The sequence below is a fragment of the Alligator mississippiensis genome, chromosome 13 (assembly GCF_030867095.1).
Source record: "Alligator mississippiensis isolate rAllMis1 chromosome 13, rAllMis1, whole genome shotgun sequence".
In the NCBI taxonomy this organism is placed as follows: Eukaryota; Metazoa; Chordata; order Crocodylia; family Alligatoridae; genus Alligator; species Alligator mississippiensis.
Genome location: NC_081836.1, coordinates 1162826 through 1180617, shown reverse-complemented (window position 1 = coordinate 1180617; position 17792 = coordinate 1162826). Strand labels below are relative to the sequence as shown.

Genomic DNA, 17792 nt, shown 5'->3' with positions numbered 1-17792 from the left:
CAATGGGATGGTGTTGTGCATGTGGACTCTGCTGTCACGGAGCAGCATCCGGCGGCAGGACGCGCCGGGTCCCGGCGGGTGGTGAGCTCCAGCGGCTGGGCCCTGCGCTGCGAAGATGAAGCTGGAACATGCATCTTCAAAGGCAAGTTTGGCATTCGAAGCAGCGGCCAAGGTGGCTTGTGCTGCAGGCAGAGTGCGTGTCGTGCTCCGAGACGGGCCGTGTGTCATTTGGCAGAGGACGGAGAGCAGGAGCTGGGGGCATCATGGCCACTGGCTGTGCTGGTCTGCAGAGGGGCATGGAGAATCCTGTCCTCCCACAGCACTGGGGATGGTCAGGAGACCCCGGGCGCTGTGGGCAGCTCCCTTTGCGGTGCACTGTGTCAGGGGGGCCCGTTTGCCATCTGGGTTGTGTCCTGCGGGGCTGGGAGTGTTTACGTCTGTCGATAATAGACAGGCCTTGCCGTGATCACTTTAACAGTGCTCTCTGTTGGCAGGGCACTGCCCATGCGTTCGTCTGTCTGTCTCCTTAGGGTGGTCGACAGGAATCATGTTACGCCCGTACCCTTTCCTGTGTCCCAAGCCCCCTCCCCGCCTCTTCCTTCCCAAACCTCTCTCGGCCAGAAGCCTAGCCCTGGCTTCCCAGAAGCTGCCATGGCCATCAGCGGGTGCAATAATTTGCCGTAATCAGCAGCTCATGTAGCTGCTCAGCTGTGCCTGTGGCAGAGATGGGTGCATTAATTGCTTTTTGCATAGTGTGCGTGGCCTGTCAGATTGATTACCCCTGCTGGGGTCAGCCCCTCCGCTCTGGCTCCGTTCCATGAAGGCCTCTTTGGAGATCACTCAGCAATAACTCTGGCTGACTTTCCCCCGCTCGGGCTCCTGGCTCTTCTAATCTAATATTCCCATTAAGGTTCCAGTTGGCTTTTTAATTCTGTTTAAATTTAAAAGCTGTTCGCTTAATTTGAATGGGGAATGAATTAGCCCATCTGAGGGGGGTCTTTGTGTGGCGAGGGGATGAGCTACGGATGACAGAGCTTTACAGTAAGGTGAGCAGGGGGAGAAAGTGGGATCAAAAGGGGTTGTTTGCCACAGCTGCCATCGTGCCCTCTACCCGCCGTGCGATCGGGCCAGCTCCACCCCCTGTAGGGCAGTCCCACAGCAAAGGACACGGAAAGGACGGGAGCATCTCTGGCCTGGCTGGGTGGTTGGTGCCAGGGCTGTAGTGGCGGGGTATGTGCACCTGGTGAAATGGATGGGAGCTGAGGTTCTGCTACCCCTCAATGGCAGGCTGCCCCCTGAGCCCGGCGACGTCTCAGATGCCTAGAAACCCCACAAGCACCAAGCACAGTGGCCTGTGGTCCAGGCGCCCCAGCGTGCCTCGGGACCAAACAGCGAGCCCCGTTGTACCAGAACACACTATCCCCGCGGGTGCGTGGGCAGAGGCCTAAGTCCCCTGGGAGCAGTTCAGTGCCGTTCCTGTCGGGTCCTGGGGCTGGGTGTCATCCGTTCCCACCTGTGCTGTCACAGTGCCACCACTCCTTGCACTTTGGGAGCAGGGGCAGAGGAGGGCTGTTTGCACAGACAGTTTCTGCCTGGCTTGCCTGGCCTAGTCAAAGGCAGGCTGGCGGGGATACAACTGCAGCAGAGGAGGAAGTGGAGGGATGGGGAGCACCTGCGTGAGCTAAAGGACACGTTGGCCCAAGAGCCAGTGAGTCCAGTCTGTCCATGTGCGCGTTTAGGCTGGGAAGTAAAAGGTTCCTCCCCCTCGGGGATGACCTGGGGCAGCCTCCCCAGAGGAGCCACAGGGCAAGGAGCCCAGTTAGCTGGATACATCCAGCTGTGTTGTAGTGCCAGTGCGAGCAGGGAAGGCCCCGTGACTCCCAGCACGTGCCCCAAAGTGGATGCCCTGTGCCCAGTATGACAACCCCTTGGCCTGCCTCACAGCTGGTCTTAGCTTAACTTCCTTGACCAGTCCCCCTCCTGCCTCCAAATTCTGCTCTGACCCTCTTTGCTTCTGGGCCCTGGCCCTCCTTGGGCTGCCCCCACCTCTCTGATGTAGCCAAGAGCCGTAGTTGCAGCTTTGCCTCCCAGGGCACGTGGGAGGGAGCTGCCTGTTGCACCCCTGCAGCTGCACCTGCCCCTCTGCCTGCAGAGACCTGTGCATGATTCGTACTCGGGGCTCCCAGCCTCGGAGCTCCTGCAGACAGAGGTGGTTGTGCCGCTGCCAGGCTTCCTGCATCCCTTGCCAAGCCTCTGGGTGCCTCTCAGTCTTAATTTAGGGATTTCCTGTAGCCCTTCCATGTTGTCCCTCATACCAGGCATGTTGCGGGCCTCTACCCCCCTTCTCCCTCCACGCTCGGTGCTGTGCCCTGCCCCAATTCCTTCCTCTTTCCTACATCCAAGCCCCCATTCTTCCTCTTCCAGGGGCTCTGCGTCCCCCTCACTCCAGAATTGCCCACTGCCACATCATGCTTTGGGGGTGCCCCTTTCCCCTGTGCCAGCCCACCCACTCACTCCTGCCGCTTCCTTTCCTTTCTGTCCTGCAGGGCATTTGTTTTGGGCCGAGAGGAGGGTGTCTGTGCCAGTGTGTCACTTTCTGCTGTCTCCGGCGCTGTGATCTATAGACACTCGCAGTGCAGGCGGAAGCGGCTGGCTCTGGGAACCAGATGCCGGGGGCTCTGCACATCCCACTTCTGCCTTTTTGTTACTGCTGCCTTGGACTGAGGTCTATGGGGGTTGAGCAGTGAGGCCTGGCTGGAGCCATCCTTGAAACCCTGGTCTTGAGCAGGGGAGGCTTTCCAGGGGGCTCACAGCACCTCCAAGCACAAAGGCGGTGGGTTATGAGGCACCCGCAGGCCGCTGCATGCTGTGGAGTCCAGCCGGGGTTGTTTGACCCCAGTACTCTTTCCTGCCCAGGGTGCGGGGTTGGACTTGATGATCCACTCAGGTCTCTTCCAACCCTACCAACTATGAAATGAATGCCATCAGGAGCCCTGCAGTGCTGCCCCCTCACACACAGCACCCTTTGGGGAGTGACTGCCGCAGAGCTCAGCTTGAGCCAGATGCTGGCGTTGAGGCAGTTAGGATCCGGTTTCCTGCAGGAGGTGACCGTGGCTAAGGCACCCATCAAACAAGGCTGCCGCCAAGCCCAGCCAGACCAAATAGCTTTTGGCATGTATGCTGTGCGCATGTGTGGGAGCTTTTCTGCACGCTTGTGCACATAGAGGGACGGGCAGTCCATGTACATGTGTGTGCGCGCTTGGGGACTGGGGGGTCTCCATGTGCGTGTGGTGGGGATAGGCCTGTGCATGAGTGCCTGTGTGGCATTTGTGTGCATGCATTTGTGTCCACGGGCAGTTGTGACAAGTTGTGGCTGTGGGTGTATGTCGTTCTCTGAGCATGGAGATTGTGCCTGGGCTGAGCGTGCTGGGGAAAGCACAGCATGTGCCTCTGTCTGCGTCTCTTCCCCATCTGCGTGAGACATAAGCCAGGCTCCGTCTGTCACTGAGCAGCTTCCTGACTGCCAGCGGGTAGCGGCCAGCACTTGTGGGTGGTTTTCCTTTCAAGTTACCCTCCTTGTCCTTCCCTCGGGGTCAGGTCATGTCTGGTCCTAATGCAGGAGTGCCGTGCTGCTGTGGGGCCCACACCAGCCCCGTGGCTCCAGGCACTGCCCTGCCCTGCGACTTGACTGAATTGCAACCTAGTCCTGTCCTGGGCACCTCTGCCCTACACAGCCCCACGCTGGGGAGCAGCCAGCCCATGGCAGGTGGGGAGTGCGGTCTGAGGATGCTGCGGGGAGCCTGTGTGCTGATCCCTGCAGTGCGGGTGCTGTGTGTGTGGCTGTGGGCTGGGCAAGCCATGTCCTTGTTGCTTCCTCCTGCAGTGGCAGGGAGAGGAGTGTATGCCTCACTCCGTGCATGGGCTGCTGAGCACCCTGCCAGGCCCTGAAAGCAGGGTCTGCACGTCCCCCTTGCATGTGAAAGGCCTGGGGTGGTGCTGAGCCACGGGCAGGACTGAACCTGGGAGCTCTTATCCAGAACACAAGCTCTCACCGCTGCAGCCCCTTGCCTTGCGCTGCTGGTGTGAGGCTGCAAAGAAGCAGCCTGGCAAGGGGTGGTCCCCAGAGGAGATGGACTCGGCTGGACCCTGGAGGCACCCCCAGACCTGTGGTCCTTGCTGCTGTTCCCATGTTGTGGGGCAGCATCGGGGAGGGTTTGCAGGAGCAGGGCATCTGCTTTGCCTCTTCATGGGGCTGGAGTCAGCCCTGGTTTGCCCTGCCCTGTTGGCTCCTGCCTTGCTGACTAGATGGGGTGTGCACCACACGGGAGTTGCCTTGGGGCAGACCTCATGTCCTGCCCCGGCTGCGGATGAGGCCCCGTCTGCCTTGTGGCTGTGCCCCTTGGGCAGCAGCCCACGGGGAGCTGGGAACGGAGCTGCCACCAGCACTTGAACTCTCATCTGTGCAGACATAAAATGCAACCAGATGCCCTGGCCCCTGGCATGAGCGGAGGGAAGAGCTTTCCTCCAGGCCAGGGACTTGAATCTGGTGCCATTATCCAGGTGCTGTGTGGGCCCATCCCAGACCCTCTTGTTGGGCTTCCTGGCAGTAAGAAATGCAAATGTTATTGCTGGTCAGCCTCTGGCCCAGAAACAGGCCGCAGTCTCGCTCTGCTCCCCCTCCAGCCCCACCAGGAAGCTGTTCAGAGTGAGGGGGGCACAGACCCCAGCTGCCTTTGAAGTGTGTTTGTTTAAGGAAGGCAGCAGGCCTGTGCCCCCTGCTCGGGGAGGAGCCTGACAGTGCTGGCGGCCTGCCTGGAGGCTCGAGGAGAGGGGGAGAGCCGGGCGGGCGCAGGCGGAGGCAGCGCGGACTCTGGTGAGTGTGGCCCCTGGGACACGCTATGGCCTGGGCTCCTGTCATGCCAAGAGATTGTAGCCCTGGGGCCGGGGGCATGGGAAGCCAAATGAGGGGGTGAGGCTGTCCTCCGGGAGGTGGGGACAGCCTGGGGAAGCCACGTGGGGAAGTGGGTGTCTGGGACCATGGAGTGGATGCTGCTGGGTGCAGAGAGCCAGGGCGATCCGCGACCAAAAACACCAACAAGATGGGGCCTGGCTTGTGCATCTGGGCCGTATGTGGCTCCTGGACCCCAGCAGCACGGCTCCAGCAGCGCCCGCCCCCCGGGCAGAGGAGAGAATCTCTGAGGGCAGTTGCAGGACAGATGGCCCTTGTCCCTGGCTGTGCCTGGGGTGGGTTCAGGTGCTCTTCGTGCCATCCGGTGTGCCCTGGGTCATGGCTGCAGTGGGGTTGTTGGCGCTTCTTTGTCACCGCCACTATGAGAAGGAGCCAGTGAGCAAGCAGAAGCAGGGTGAGTTTCACCAGCACCTTGTGGGCCCTGGGACCTGGGCCAGTCCTGGACTGCTTCCCCAGCTCGGGGCAAGGTGCGCCACGCCACGGCTGCTCCATGTTGACACCTGTGTGATTCAGGCACTAGAGCACATGGTTGGCATTTGGCTGCAGAGTCACCCCTCTTCTCCAGATCACAGACTGAGAAAGCAAACTGAGAGGGATTTCCCTGCCTTAGCAAAGCTCCATGCCCTCCGCGGGTGGCACCTGCATGAGCCCTGCTCCAGGCTTACCCTCAATGAGGGTGGGGAATGGCCAGGGACCTGCAGCATCGCTGTGCAGGAGCATGTGGACCAGGCCCAGGGATTGCAGAGCTGCAGGCATTTGGAGCTGCATGGGCATGGTTTGCGCCAGCAGGTTCCTGGGCAGCCTGGCCCATGGATGCCTGGTGCGTTGGCAGCACTGTCCTCCCTGGGGCCTCTGCTAATGCAGCAGGTGCTGGGAGGGACCCTGGTGGTCACTCAGAGAGCTCTGCTCTGCCCTGCCTTGCGAAGATGACCGGGCCAGAGGCTGCCTGCCCCACTCGGTGAAAGGAGCTCTGGGGCCGACAGGCAGTTGGGAGCTGCACGGTGCAGAGCAAGGGCTGCCAGGCCTGCAGATCCACAGCCCAGTCACCGATCAGCCAGGAGGCCTGCCTTTGTCTGCGCAGCCGCAGTGCAGATGCCCCTTGGCAGGAGGATGCAGCTCTCCAGCCAGGAGCTCCTTCTTGTCGGCTGCTTCAGCTTGCAGCACCGCAGGACAGTCCATAAAACACAGCGACAGCATTTGTCTTCTTCAGCCCATAAAAGCCTGGATGGCCCCAGCCACGGGGCAGAGGCACTGGCTCCTGTTCCAGCCATGCTCAGCAGGGATCTGGGGACCGGGCAGCCCAGCGCAGAATGCGTCTGTTCCAGCAAAGGGAAAAGGAGCCACTAATGAGGCTCCTGAGAGCCTGGCTCTGAGATCTGAGCGCAGGGAGGAAGCTTGTGCGAGCCATGGAGCAGGAGGAGGGGAGGGGGAGCAACAGGGCAGGAGTCTTGGCTGCAGCCCATTCAGGCCACCCCTATGCTTCTGCAGTGCTACGGTGGGGTGGTGGCAGGTCACTCCAATGGACATTGGGCTTGGGGTGGAGAAGGAGGCTGGGACCCAGCAGAAATACAGCTTGGAGCTACCGTGTACCCTGAGCTGAGGGGAGCTTGCCCAAGGAAGTGTCAGAGCCAGCCCCAGGGTGGCCGTGTTAGGGAGGGGGGGCAGCTGAGAGATGAGAAGGGCTCTGGAGCATGTCTGAGGTGCGTTACCTGGAGGGTGAGGGCAGGAGAGGGGTGTAGATGCTGCTGAGCTCGATGCACCAGGGTGGTGCAGTTCTGGGTGCATGGGTGTGAGGCAACTGATGTCTGCAGTGGGGTACTGCGAGGGCAGGAAGCATAATGCCCCTGGCATTACTCGCACAACTCTTGCTGGGTATGAAACCGTGGTTTGTTTTCTCCGAAATCGGAGAGGATCTGAGACAAAGGAGCCCAACCGGGGCCAGCAGGACAGGTCTGGCCAGTTTGGTGGGGCCAAGAACCCTCTGCGTCAGGTGTGGGCAGCAGCAGAGCCAGCTTCTGGCCCGGCCGCTTGGGTGCCCGACATTGCAAGCTGTGATCCCCGCTGGGCAGTGAGGACATGCCGTGGCCCCTGCGGCCCAGCTGGTTTGGAACCTGCAGGCGGCTGCCTTTAGGACAGGCACTGACAGGAGAAGAGACACGGGTGAAAGGAGCCGGAGGACTGAGGCCCAGGACCCAGCCTGTAGCTGTCCTTCCCTGGTCAGCAGGGGCTGGACAAGACTGCAGGATGCCAGCGAACCTGCTGCAGCCGTGACCCAGGGCAGTTTGTGCAGGGTGCATGATGTTACCCAGGTGCTGGTGGGGGCTTGCCCCCACACTGCTCATGCCCTAGCTGGCCGGGGCCTGCTGGGGACATCCTGTACCGTGCTCACGCCTGCCTCATGATAGCTGTCGGCAAGGCCTGTTCTTCACCCTCGGGCTCTGCAATGAGAATGTAGAGCCACTTCCACACAATGTTTTACCTGTTGCTGGCACGAGTGCCCTTGGCAGAAACCCCTCAACATGGGCAAGCCGTCCCGCCGCAGGGAGACGGTGCTGTTTTGTGCCTTGCTGTAGGATGAGGCTGTGGAGGTTTCCCCAGAAGCTCGCTTGTTTTCTGGTGAGAGGTTTGCAGAGCTGTACTGAGTGGCCTGGACAGCCCATGAGGCACGAAAGCAGTGTCAGTCTGGGTGGGATCTCCCTACTCTGGGTCGCTCAGCCCTGTCTGCTCGGTGGGGCGGGAGGTGCATTGCTTTGGGAGGCAGAGGCTGCTCCTGGCTGCTTGGGAAGTCCTTGGTGGTTGGAGAGCTAGGGAAGAGCTGGTCTCCGCTTGCCCCAGCCCGTCCCCCGAGGTGGCTGATTTGGCCTTGGCCTGGCCGGATGTGGGTGATGAAGTGGTTTCCCTCAGCTTGCTGGGAAGAAGGGTTCAATCGGATCAATTCCCAGCCCTGGCAGGAGCTGGATGCAAACAGTAATTGAATCCCTGGTTAAAGAGACGGCCTCCAGCTGCCTTCATTCCTGAGGCCGGGACTGGCAGAGTCCTCAACCCTCTCCTCTGTGTTATGGTGAGCCTCGCAAAAGCTCACTGGAACCCCTGCTTCTGGGGTCGGGGGATGTCTCTGCCTCCGTTCTGGTTTAGAAAGTGTCCCTGGCCCCTGCTGCTGGGGGGAAGCTGGAACCGGAGCCCTCTGCTCTGGAGCCCGGCAGTTGGGACCCTGCATGCCTTGTGCCGAAGTCACTTGTTCCTGCACTGTAGCAGCCTCACAAGTTTGTGCCTAGACAAGCCACCCAGAGGAGAGGAGAGGAGAGGCGGGACAGTCGAATCCTGCTGATGCAGGCTCCAGAGGCACCGTGGGGGGGCTGGGAGCCTGGGTGCTGGGCCTGGCCAAGCCAAGAGCAGCTTGGGTCCTGAGCTGTCTGCAACCGCGGGAAGGGCATCCTCGCAGTGCGGCCTGCTGCCAACTCTGAGGCAGCTTCGGGCTGAGCAAAGCCTTGCACTTGCCTAAAACAAATGCTTTTTCTGGCTTTGTTTCTAGGCAGCTTGTTAGTGCCAGAGCAGGGGGCTGCTACCGCCTGCCACATCCTGCTGGTCAGGGCGCTCCTGGCAGACATGAGTTCAAAGCCCTACTTGTGCCAGTAGGCTGCTTGGGGTGGGGGCTCCACCCTGCCACTTAACTAGAAATAAATAAGCAGTAATGGGAGCAAGGACTGGCACAGGGGTCACGGGGAGTGCCCCATTATAGGGCTGGAGCTGGGCTCACTCCTCCCGGGGCACTTCACCTGTGAAGAACCAGCGGGGAGGCAGAGCAGACTGGCCCTATGTGGCTAGCATCCCGTCGGCCACGGTTCCCTCGGGAGCTGTGCATCCTTGCCCAAGTCCCGCTCTGGATCAGGCATGGGGGGACTTGACTCCCTCTTGCCTGCCTGAATCGCAGAGCAAGGGAAGCAAGTGCCTCCAGGGCCTTGCCAGGCTCCCAGGAACACACCAGGACTGCAGGACGTCTGCCCACACCCGGGTGAAGTGCTGCACCAGTCCCGGCTGGCTCGCTCCATTCTCAGTCCCGCTGCGGTGACTCACTAGACTCACTTGGAGCATGTCCGCAGGTGTGGGCAGGCAGAGAGGGCAGGGGCCCAGTGTGGGGGGTCACAGCTGGGGTGTGAGGGAACCAGACCCTAGACGGCCACAGCCTGACTTTTGACCTCTGTCTCCCCAGATCTAATCGGGCCGGTGGCCCCTGTCCCACCATCTGGGCCTCAGCATCTCCTCCTCCTGGCCCTGGGCAGTGCCCTGGGTGGTTACCATGGAGAATGAACAGTTGCAGGTACCACCTCCATCCAGCAGCTCAGCTAGCACCAGCACCACAACCAGCAGCAGCAGCAACGGGCGCCAGCCGGGACCCCAGATCTCCGTGTACAGTGGGATCCCAGACCGTCAGACTGTCCAGGTAAGGGGCCGTGGGCCATGGTGGGAGTCCGGTCCTGCTGCTCTGAGGCTTGTGGCCAAGGGACTGGATGGTCACAGCGGGCCCTGCGGTGTGAGTAGCAGTCTGTCCTGGGGAGGGCAGAAAGTACCAGGCCACCTTGGACTCCGTTTCCATCCTTGGAGACCCTCTTCTGCCAGGCAGCAGATGCAGGCTCCCGCGGTCCTCCACCCGCCCGTCCCTTCAGCCCATCATGGCTCGGACACAGGCTGCCCCTCCTGCAGTGTCTGATACGCACCTGCGCAGGTAGCGACGGTTTGTTAGTGCCAGAAGGGCACAGATACAGTTGTGTGGGCAGGAGCTGCGAGCCCTGGGGACACCCACTCTGCATCGCACCCTGGAGCTTTGAGGCTGGTGGGATGTGCTGAGTGAGAAGTGATGGGACATGGTCTGCCCACAGTGACCTTTGAGCCCCTGGCTCTGGGGCCCTGGGGTTCCCAAGCAGGAGGAAGGCACCGATAGAAATGGGATAGAATTAGGATTAAATAGGACAGAATTCAAGGTCACGTGTTTAGGGGCTAAGCTGAGAAGGCATCAGTGAGAAACAGCAGAGGAGTGGTGGCGTGTGCTGGCTGATCTTGGGGTGATCACAAAACACTGGCATGGTCCAGACAGGAGCAAGGCCAGTCACGAGGGCATTGCCAGGAGAGATGGGGAGACAGTGCCATGGTCTGAGGCCTCCTCTGGGGCACAGTGACCAGCTCTGGCTGCCCCTGTTCAAGAACAAGGATCCCAGTGATCCGGCTGCAGGGGAGGCTGGTGGGACAATTGGGGCACGGAGCCTGTCTGTGGGGGAGGGGGAAGGGGCTAGAAGGGCCTGGCTCGTTCACCCTGCAAAGGAAGGGTGAGGGGCTGTGCCTGCTGTCCCTGAACACCTCTGTAGAGAAGTGGAGAAGGGGAAGAGGCGCTGGAGCCTCAGGGCCGTGCTGACGTGAGAGCAGATGGGTTTACAGCCTTGGATGAGGTTAGGCTGGAATTCGGAGGGAGGTTTGTGACTATGGGAGCAGCGGGTGCTGGCCCACCTCCCAGGGGAAGCGCGGGGGGCAACACAGAGCCTGCGGGTTTTACACCAGGCATTACACAGCAGGGATTGGACTGGGGTGTGGGCAGCCCTTCCTGGTCCAGCATCCTCGATAGGGTCGTGCTGTGACCCAGGAGGCCCTGCCAGCTGCTGCGATGCACCTTGGTGCTAGGAGCTCCAACCCAGTGGGGTCGCGTGGTCCACGTTGCGTTGGCGCTTGACAGGATGTGCTGTGGGACATGCATTCAGGATCCCCCATGCTCCCTTTGTTGGAGCCCCTTGCTGTGCCCGCCCCTGTCCTGGACACACACATGCACACCCCACCACACATGCAAGCCCTGGGTTCCCATCTCCCCTCCTGTTCCAGCACCAGATGCCTGTGGGCTTTGCTGCCTTGGCAGCCTGGAGCAGGGAGTCCCAGGCTGGCAGCACGTGCAGCCGCGGGCAGAGCACGGGCAGGCAGCACCCTCTACTGGGCACTGGGGGAGCCAGCCGGGACCCAGCCCAGCGCCTGAGCTCCGGGGCTGCGGTGTCTAGGGCTGGAGGGGCCGCGGGGCTGAGGGCCCCTTGCCCGTGCTCACGGGCAGCATGTTGCCCACAGGGGTCTCCGGCACGGCTTGGGGCTGCTGGAACCTGACCTTTCCCCAGGCAGGCTGCTGCGGCCCTTGGGCCCTGCGCTGGGGAAGGCCGACCCTGCCTCCCCACGTCTCGTGTGGGCTCCCGAGGGCCCTGCAGTGGGGCCTGATCCTGCACCCATGGCGCCTGGCATGCCTGGGGCATGACCCGCTCTCCTGGCTCGGCCCTCGGGTTGCCTTCCGCCGCCTGGACTTCCTTGGCCGTCCTCTCGCCTTGATGTATTGTAGGACACTGCCGCCCTCGGGGCGCGGGGCAGGGGGGCGGGGGTGGCAGGAGAAGGGCAGGAAGCGCTAATAATGACCAACTCGGCGCCTAGCTGTTGATTGTTCATGTCGCTCCGTGTTGGGGTTGAATGAGCCCCGCTGGGCCCTGCGTGTCACGGCACGGCACGGCACAGCCTGGAGCCCGCGGCCGCGCCGCGCCCCTGGCCCTGGCCCGGGCGCCTCCTGGCCGCAGTGAGCGTGGGGACCCCGCGGCAGGGCCGGGCCGGGCAGGGTCCGCACGCGCGGAGGGGAGGGGCGGGCGGCTCCCGCGGGACCGGGCAGGGGCGGGGGCAGTGCTTTGTCCGGCCGCCCCGGCTCGGCCCTGCCCTGCCCGGCCCGGCCCTGCCTGCAGCCAATCGCACGGGCCGCCCTGCTTGCCCCGCCGCCGCCGCCGCCTTTGTTGCGGAGCGCAGCCCGTGCGGGCCCCGCCGCCGCCCGCTGCCCGTGAGTACCGCTCCCTGCCCCGCCTGGGTCGCCGCAGGCGGCAGGGCAGGCCAGGCAGAGACCCGCTCCCTGCGCCTGGGCTCGGGGACGAGCAGCAGTGCCAGGCAGGGCGCCCGCAGCACAGGGGGGGCAGGTGGAGCCGGGCGCGGGGCCACCGGGGGCTTGGGGGGCTGGACGTCCGTGCAGTGCGAAGGGGAGAGCGCGGAGGGCTGACGGCGCAGAGCCCTGGGTGAGCTGAGCCTGGCGCCGCTGATTGAGTGCGCCGGGAAGGGGGGTGCGTGTTGATAAGCCCTTTATTTTGGCCAGTGAATGAGCTTTGTTGCATCTCCCTGCAAGGGGGGCGGTTGCTGAGCAGAGACCTGGAGCTGGAGCTACTGCTCAGACGGGCCGTGGGGCCAGCGATAGTATGGCTGGCTGCAACAGGACCTCAGCTCTCCAGGTCATACGGCCGGTGTGCCACCAACTCTGCTCCCAGTCTGCACCGGAGGCCTGGGCTTGGGATAGTGCCAAGCGCCCAGGGGCTCCACAGAGCTGTGCTCCAGGGCATCTGGCTTCTGCTGCGATCCCATGCAGGCAGCTTGCTCCGTCCAGCCTTGCTGAGCTGTCTGTAGTCTCCACCTACAGCTGTACTGGGGGCTTTGGACGGGTGGCTAGAGGGCTACCGGGGACCAGGGCTGTGGGCTCCTGCCCCTGTCTCCATCAGTGCCTTGTCCTGTTGTCTTTGGCAAGTCATGTGCGTGCCTCAGTTTCCCCATCTGTAGGACAGAGAGGATGGTCCCAGTTGCTGCTTGAGAGTTTCTTTACTTCTGGTCATCGCGGGGCTTGAGGCCTCTGGGCTAAACTGTTTCTTGTCCATTCCTCAGTGCTGGCCAGGTCTCTGCTCACGATGGACTGGATGGCCCACTGCTCACTGGGACCAAAGCCGCCACCTCACCTGTGGGCAGTTACAGAGCCGTAGGTCCTTGCAGTGCATCCAGTCCATGCCCCTCCACTCAGGCAGGACCAGGTCTCTTGGCCTGGCCGGACAGATGCTCCTCTGCTCTGCTTTTGAAAAGTCCACAGCTGAGGCAGGCTGTAGAGCCAGCGGTAAGAGCCATTCCTAGGAGCCAACCTAGTCAGCTTCGCTGCACATCTTTTTGTGTCCCTTTCCCCTTCCCCCCATCAGAAATGGGGGACAACTGGTCCCCATCCCCGCTTGTCACCTCCCTACAACCAGCCATTGTTTTTCCAGATGGACCTCAGTGCCTTCAGCCTTTCCTCATAGGTTGTTTTCCATCTGGGGGTCTTTCCTCCAGACTTTCCAGTTTGCCCACTTCTCCGGTGCCCCACATCAGATGCTGTCCTCCGGCTGAGCCTCGCCAGTGCTGAGTGCAGTGGAACAATTCCTCCCTCCTCCCTGCTGTCTCGCGTGGGGCCGTTCTGTTAATTCATCCCATGCTGAGACTTGCCTGTTCTGTAGCAGGCTCCTGCGTTGTCTGTGATTCTCTGACCCCTGCATCTGGTGTACTATTGCTGTCCAGTTTGTCCTGGGGCACTTGGCTGCTTCTTCCTGAGTGCCGTGCTTTGCCTTGCCTCTAAGACTTTCATCCCCTCGATTTGGGAACGTTTCTCCGATTTATGAAGACCATTTTGAATTCCGATCCTACCTTCACGGGTGCTGGCAGCTCGTGGTGTCATGCGGATATTCCAGGCACGCTCGGCTCTGTCTCCCAAGTAAAGAATGAGACTATTGAACTGAACTGCAGCCAGGACAGGCCCTGCTGGGACCACCCCCCAATTGAAATGCCTTCCCAGGCAGACAGGAAATCGTGAACTGCTTTCTGAGAGCGGTTTTTCAGCAAGTGCAATTTCATCGAGACCATATTTCCCTTGTTTCTTATTAGGCTGTCACATGGGACGGTCTCTGAAGACTGACTAGCATCGGGATGGATCGCAGCCACAGCTTCCCTCTTCACTAAGTCAGCCTGTGTTGTTGGGGAGGGAATGAGATTGGTTCAATACAAGTTATCCTGGGCAGATCCCTGCTGCTTGTTTTTCATCACCTTGCTCTCTGGGGTGTATAAATTGACTGGTCCAGGTGTTTGCGTCGGTCTGACTGGTCCGTAAATCCCCCATCTTCCTTTTCCCTCCCCCTTAAGCCGGGTGCTGTTTGGCATTCTCCAGCCCAGCACTGCTCCGTTGCTGCCCGCAGTTCCAGCGTGGCTTTCACTAGGTCTCAGCATGAATTTGCCCAGGGCAGGTGACTTAACCCATCTGTCTCATCCGAATTTCCTTTAAGCTGTTCCTTCCATGCCTTCTGCTTGTGTCAGTTTTGTTAAGTACCTGGTCACAATTCATCTTCCTTGTGAAGACTCAAGCGGAGGAGGCTTTCCATACTGCAGTGACCCTAGTCGGCTGCTGCTGCTGTCTTTCCCTGGGAAGCAGTGGGCCTGGACTTCCTTGGCCTTCCTCTCACTTCTGATGTATTTTAGAACCTCTTTGTCTTTTGTTCCTTGCTAGATGTAGCTCGCTCTGGGCCGTCTCATCTCTGAGCTTGCCACACAGGCTCTTGCTGGTCCTTTATATGTACTGGTTTCTTGTGGTGTGGTTCCCATTGGCTGTCAGCTTCTTACGCTGCTCCTCCGTGCTGCTGTCTGTCTCCCGCGTCGCTGTGGCCCACTTCTGTGTTCGTCTTTCAGTCGCAGCCAGGGGTCCTCACAGCCACAGTCCCAGCTGCTGTGCCTACTGCTCCCACAGTGGCAGGGAACCCGGGAGGGAAGGAGGGCCGTGCTGGATGTCCTTGCTGTGCTGCAGACCTTGGGCAAAGCTGCAGGCTGCAGCAGGGGACCAGGTTGGAGATGAGGAACTGTCTGACTGCAGATTTGGCAAACACTGGAACAGGCACCTAGGAAATCTTAGGAAATTTAACAAGCAGGTCAAACGGCCCCTTGGCTGGGATGGTTTAATCACGATCTGCCCCAAGAAGGCGGCTGAACTAGGTGGGGCCTCCAGTACCCTGCAGTGTTGTTCCTACCGTGAGACGTGGCTAGATCTGCACTGAGAAGTGCTTGGCCTTTGGAGCGAGCAAGAAAGAACGGATGGAAGTGAAGTCCCTGGGAGAGGTCTCGATGGGGCGTCTCCTTTGAGCCCTTCCCCAGGCTGGTGCACCGCCCAGGCACTGAGACCGGGAGCTGCATTCCCATTGCTGCAGTCAGTGCTGCCTGGGGTAGGGGGATCTGCTGGCTTCCACCCTTCGGCACTGTCCAGGCCACGTCCAGATGCTTCCTGTTGTTCTGCTCCCACTATTGAAGCTGTTTGACCCAGGCCCGGTTCTTCACCTCGGATTCTCCACATTCCTGCCCAGCCCAGCCCCTGGGCCCCCTGTGTCTGATGCAGCCTGCATGGCTGGAGGACAGATGTCAGCTGGCTTTGTTGGGAGGTGATGGATAGCCAGGCAGGAATCTGAGTGGGGCAGGGAGCTGGCCCGTGATGGATGGGGGAGAACTCTAGGCAGCACAGCCCCAAAACAGATTGAAAACCTCTGGCAGAGACTTGTGGGAGATTAAACCACCCTGCCCTCTTTGCCCCCAGTTAACCTTTGACCTGGCCCCTTCCTTCCCCTTGCAGAGCCCCAGTGAGGGGGTGGGTAGCTGAAATGCTTTCAGCGTAGGCTCCTGGCTTTCCAGGCAGGACCAGATCAGCTTTGAGCTGCGGCTCTGTCCTGGGAGCCTCCCCACACTCCCGCTCCGGGGATTCAGGCTGGGCCCTGCTCTGCCCCTGCCGTGTGAGACCCTCACGCCTCTGCCCTCTCCCTGTGTCCCCTTGGCCAGGTGATCCAGCAGGCCCTGCACCGGCAGCCCAACACCGCGGCGCAGTACCTGCAGCAGATGTATGCAGCACAGCAGCAGCACCTCATGCTGCAGACGGCGGCTCTTCAGCAGCAGCACCTCAGCAGCGCCCAGCTCCAGAGCCTGGCCGCCGTGCAGCAGGTATGGGGTGGGGGGGTCACCTCTGCCACGCGGGACCGGGGCCAGGCTTTGTGGAACATCATCAACTTGGGACCCAGGCCCATCTTCGGCTGCTTGCACCGTGCAGTCCTGTGGGCTGCTGTTACGCTGGGGTGGGGCCAGCTTGGCTTCAGTGAGAGGCACGGAGGAGGGACAGATGTCTGTCTCTCAGTCCATTTCTGCACAGGCCCCTCTTCCCCCAAGCCTACAGCTGTCCATCTGCTCTGTTTTCTCCTCCCCCCATCCCCCTCCCCACCTCATCCATTCCCCTACCAGGATCCTGGGTCGGAGGCTGAGCTGGGACGCCCCAGGCAACGGGAGCTGCCCTCTGGGAAGTCTCCAAGGAAAACCTGTGGCACTCAGCATTTGTTTTGCTTTGCTTTGCTGTGGGACAAGGTGGAGAGGAACTGGTTGGGTCAAGAGCGGCAGTCGCTAGTGCAGGGTTGCGTCTGGGGGCATCCAGAGACCTGGAGCAACGTGGGTGTTGGGAGGGCTGATGAGCGCGTGCTCGGGTTCAGGTGCACGTTGCTGCCATTGAGCTTAGCCTATGGGGGCTGCATTTGGGGGTACCGCAGGGGCCAGGGAAGGTCATAGCTGAGCGGTTCCTGTGGGGACCGGATGCGTTTACCTGACTTGTCAGCAGCTCTGAGTGGCGCTTTTCAGGCTGAGCACAGGAGAGGGTGTCCGAGTCCCCTGTACTCTATTCAGGCTTGGGGTCCGGGCTGGGCTGACATGCCTTCTGCTTTCCCTTGCAGGCGAGTTTGGCTGCTAACAGGCAGGGCGGTTCGTCCGGCAGCAATGCCTCCCAGCAGGCACCATCGCAGCAGCCCACGGTAAGTCGCCTACTGGGTGCCAGTGCTTCTCCGCTGACCAGTCACTGCCAGCCCTGCTTCCCTCCATCAGTCCTGCCTGCTCCTCTAGCTGTTCCCAGGGATGTGAAGCCAGGAGACACCGTCCACGTGGAAAGTGCGCAGCCCCTCCTGAGGGCTCCCCTCGCACACACCCACATGAGCCTAGCACCCCATGGTCTCCAAATGGGGTGCCCATAACCAGCCAGCGCCACGTGGGCTCCCTGCGGCTGAGATGTGAGCCCCTTCTTCCTCCCAGTACTGACCTGTTGGGCAGCCCTACGCAGCCAGGAGCATCTGGGCAGAAAAACCCAGTGATGCAATTTTCCTTGAAGTTGCTGATGTGTTCAAGCATCAGTTAGTGAAACCACTCCGTTCCAGTGAACTTCCAGAGCCCCCAGCGGGTTCCCAGCAGCTCCGGTTTGTGGGCCCTGGTGGCCTGCTGGGCTGGGAGCCTTGGAGCTGGAGAGCTGGCTCTCCCTCCAGGTCCCTGGGACAGGGGGATACTGAGGACTGGCCTAGGGGGCTGGCTGCCCCTTTGGCCCTTCATAGAGCCCTGAGCTCTTGTTGGCAGCAGCTTGGTCATGACAAAATGGTTGTTTCGCTGGCTGTACAGCCACAGGCAGCAGCCAATGGACGCCTGGTGCGTCCCTATCAGACCGACCTGCCTGGCTTCCCCCCAGGCCCTGTGCTCTGCAGGCTGCCAGGATTGCCTGCGTCTGCTGGTCTTTGGCCTTTTGTCCTGGTTTGGAGTGATTGTTTCGAGGGGCCCTGGGGTTGGGGTCTGGCTTCCTGACCTGCTCAAGCCCTCCGGGCCCTGCCTGCTGCCCCTGCTGCTCCCAAGACTGGTGCTGCCATACACGAGGGCCTGGCAAGGGGCAGGGGAGAGTCTGGGCCAGTGTGGGGTGACCCCCGTGCATCCCATCCCACGGCTTCTCCTTTTCTCCCCAGATAAACTTGGCCACGTCCCCGGCTGCTGCCCAGCTGATCAACCGAGCTCAGAGCGTAAACTCTGCTGCCGCTGCCGCCTCGGGCATCACCCAGCAGGCTGTGCTCCTGGGCAATGCCGCCTCCCCAGCCCTGACAGCCAGCCAGGCCCAGATGTACCTCCGGGCCCAGATGGTAAGAGTCAGCCGCGGGCGCGGATT

General features: G+C 61.3%; 1 protein-coding gene across 4 annotated transcripts in view; it reads left to right on the top strand.

Annotated features, from left to right (window-relative positions):
* The window catches only part of PHC2 (polyhomeotic homolog 2), a 59085-nt gene that overhangs the window by 17830 nt on the left and 23463 nt on the right, over positions 1-17792 (top strand). For 3 of the 4 annotated variants that reach the window (XM_059716289.1, XM_059716291.1, XM_059716290.1), the window contains exons 2-5: positions 9180-9410; positions 15620-15778; positions 16552-16629; positions 17596-17766. In XM_059716289.1, coding sequence (XP_059572272.1) covers positions 9267-9410; positions 15620-15778; positions 16552-16629; positions 17596-17766 — 552 coding nt within the window. In that variant the 5' untranslated portion in view covers positions 9180-9266. Of the gene's footprint in view, positions 1-9179; positions 9411-11696; positions 11811-15619; positions 15779-16551; positions 16630-17595; positions 17767-17792 lie in introns of those variants that run through there. The other variant, XM_059716292.1, reaches the window with a different exon arrangement.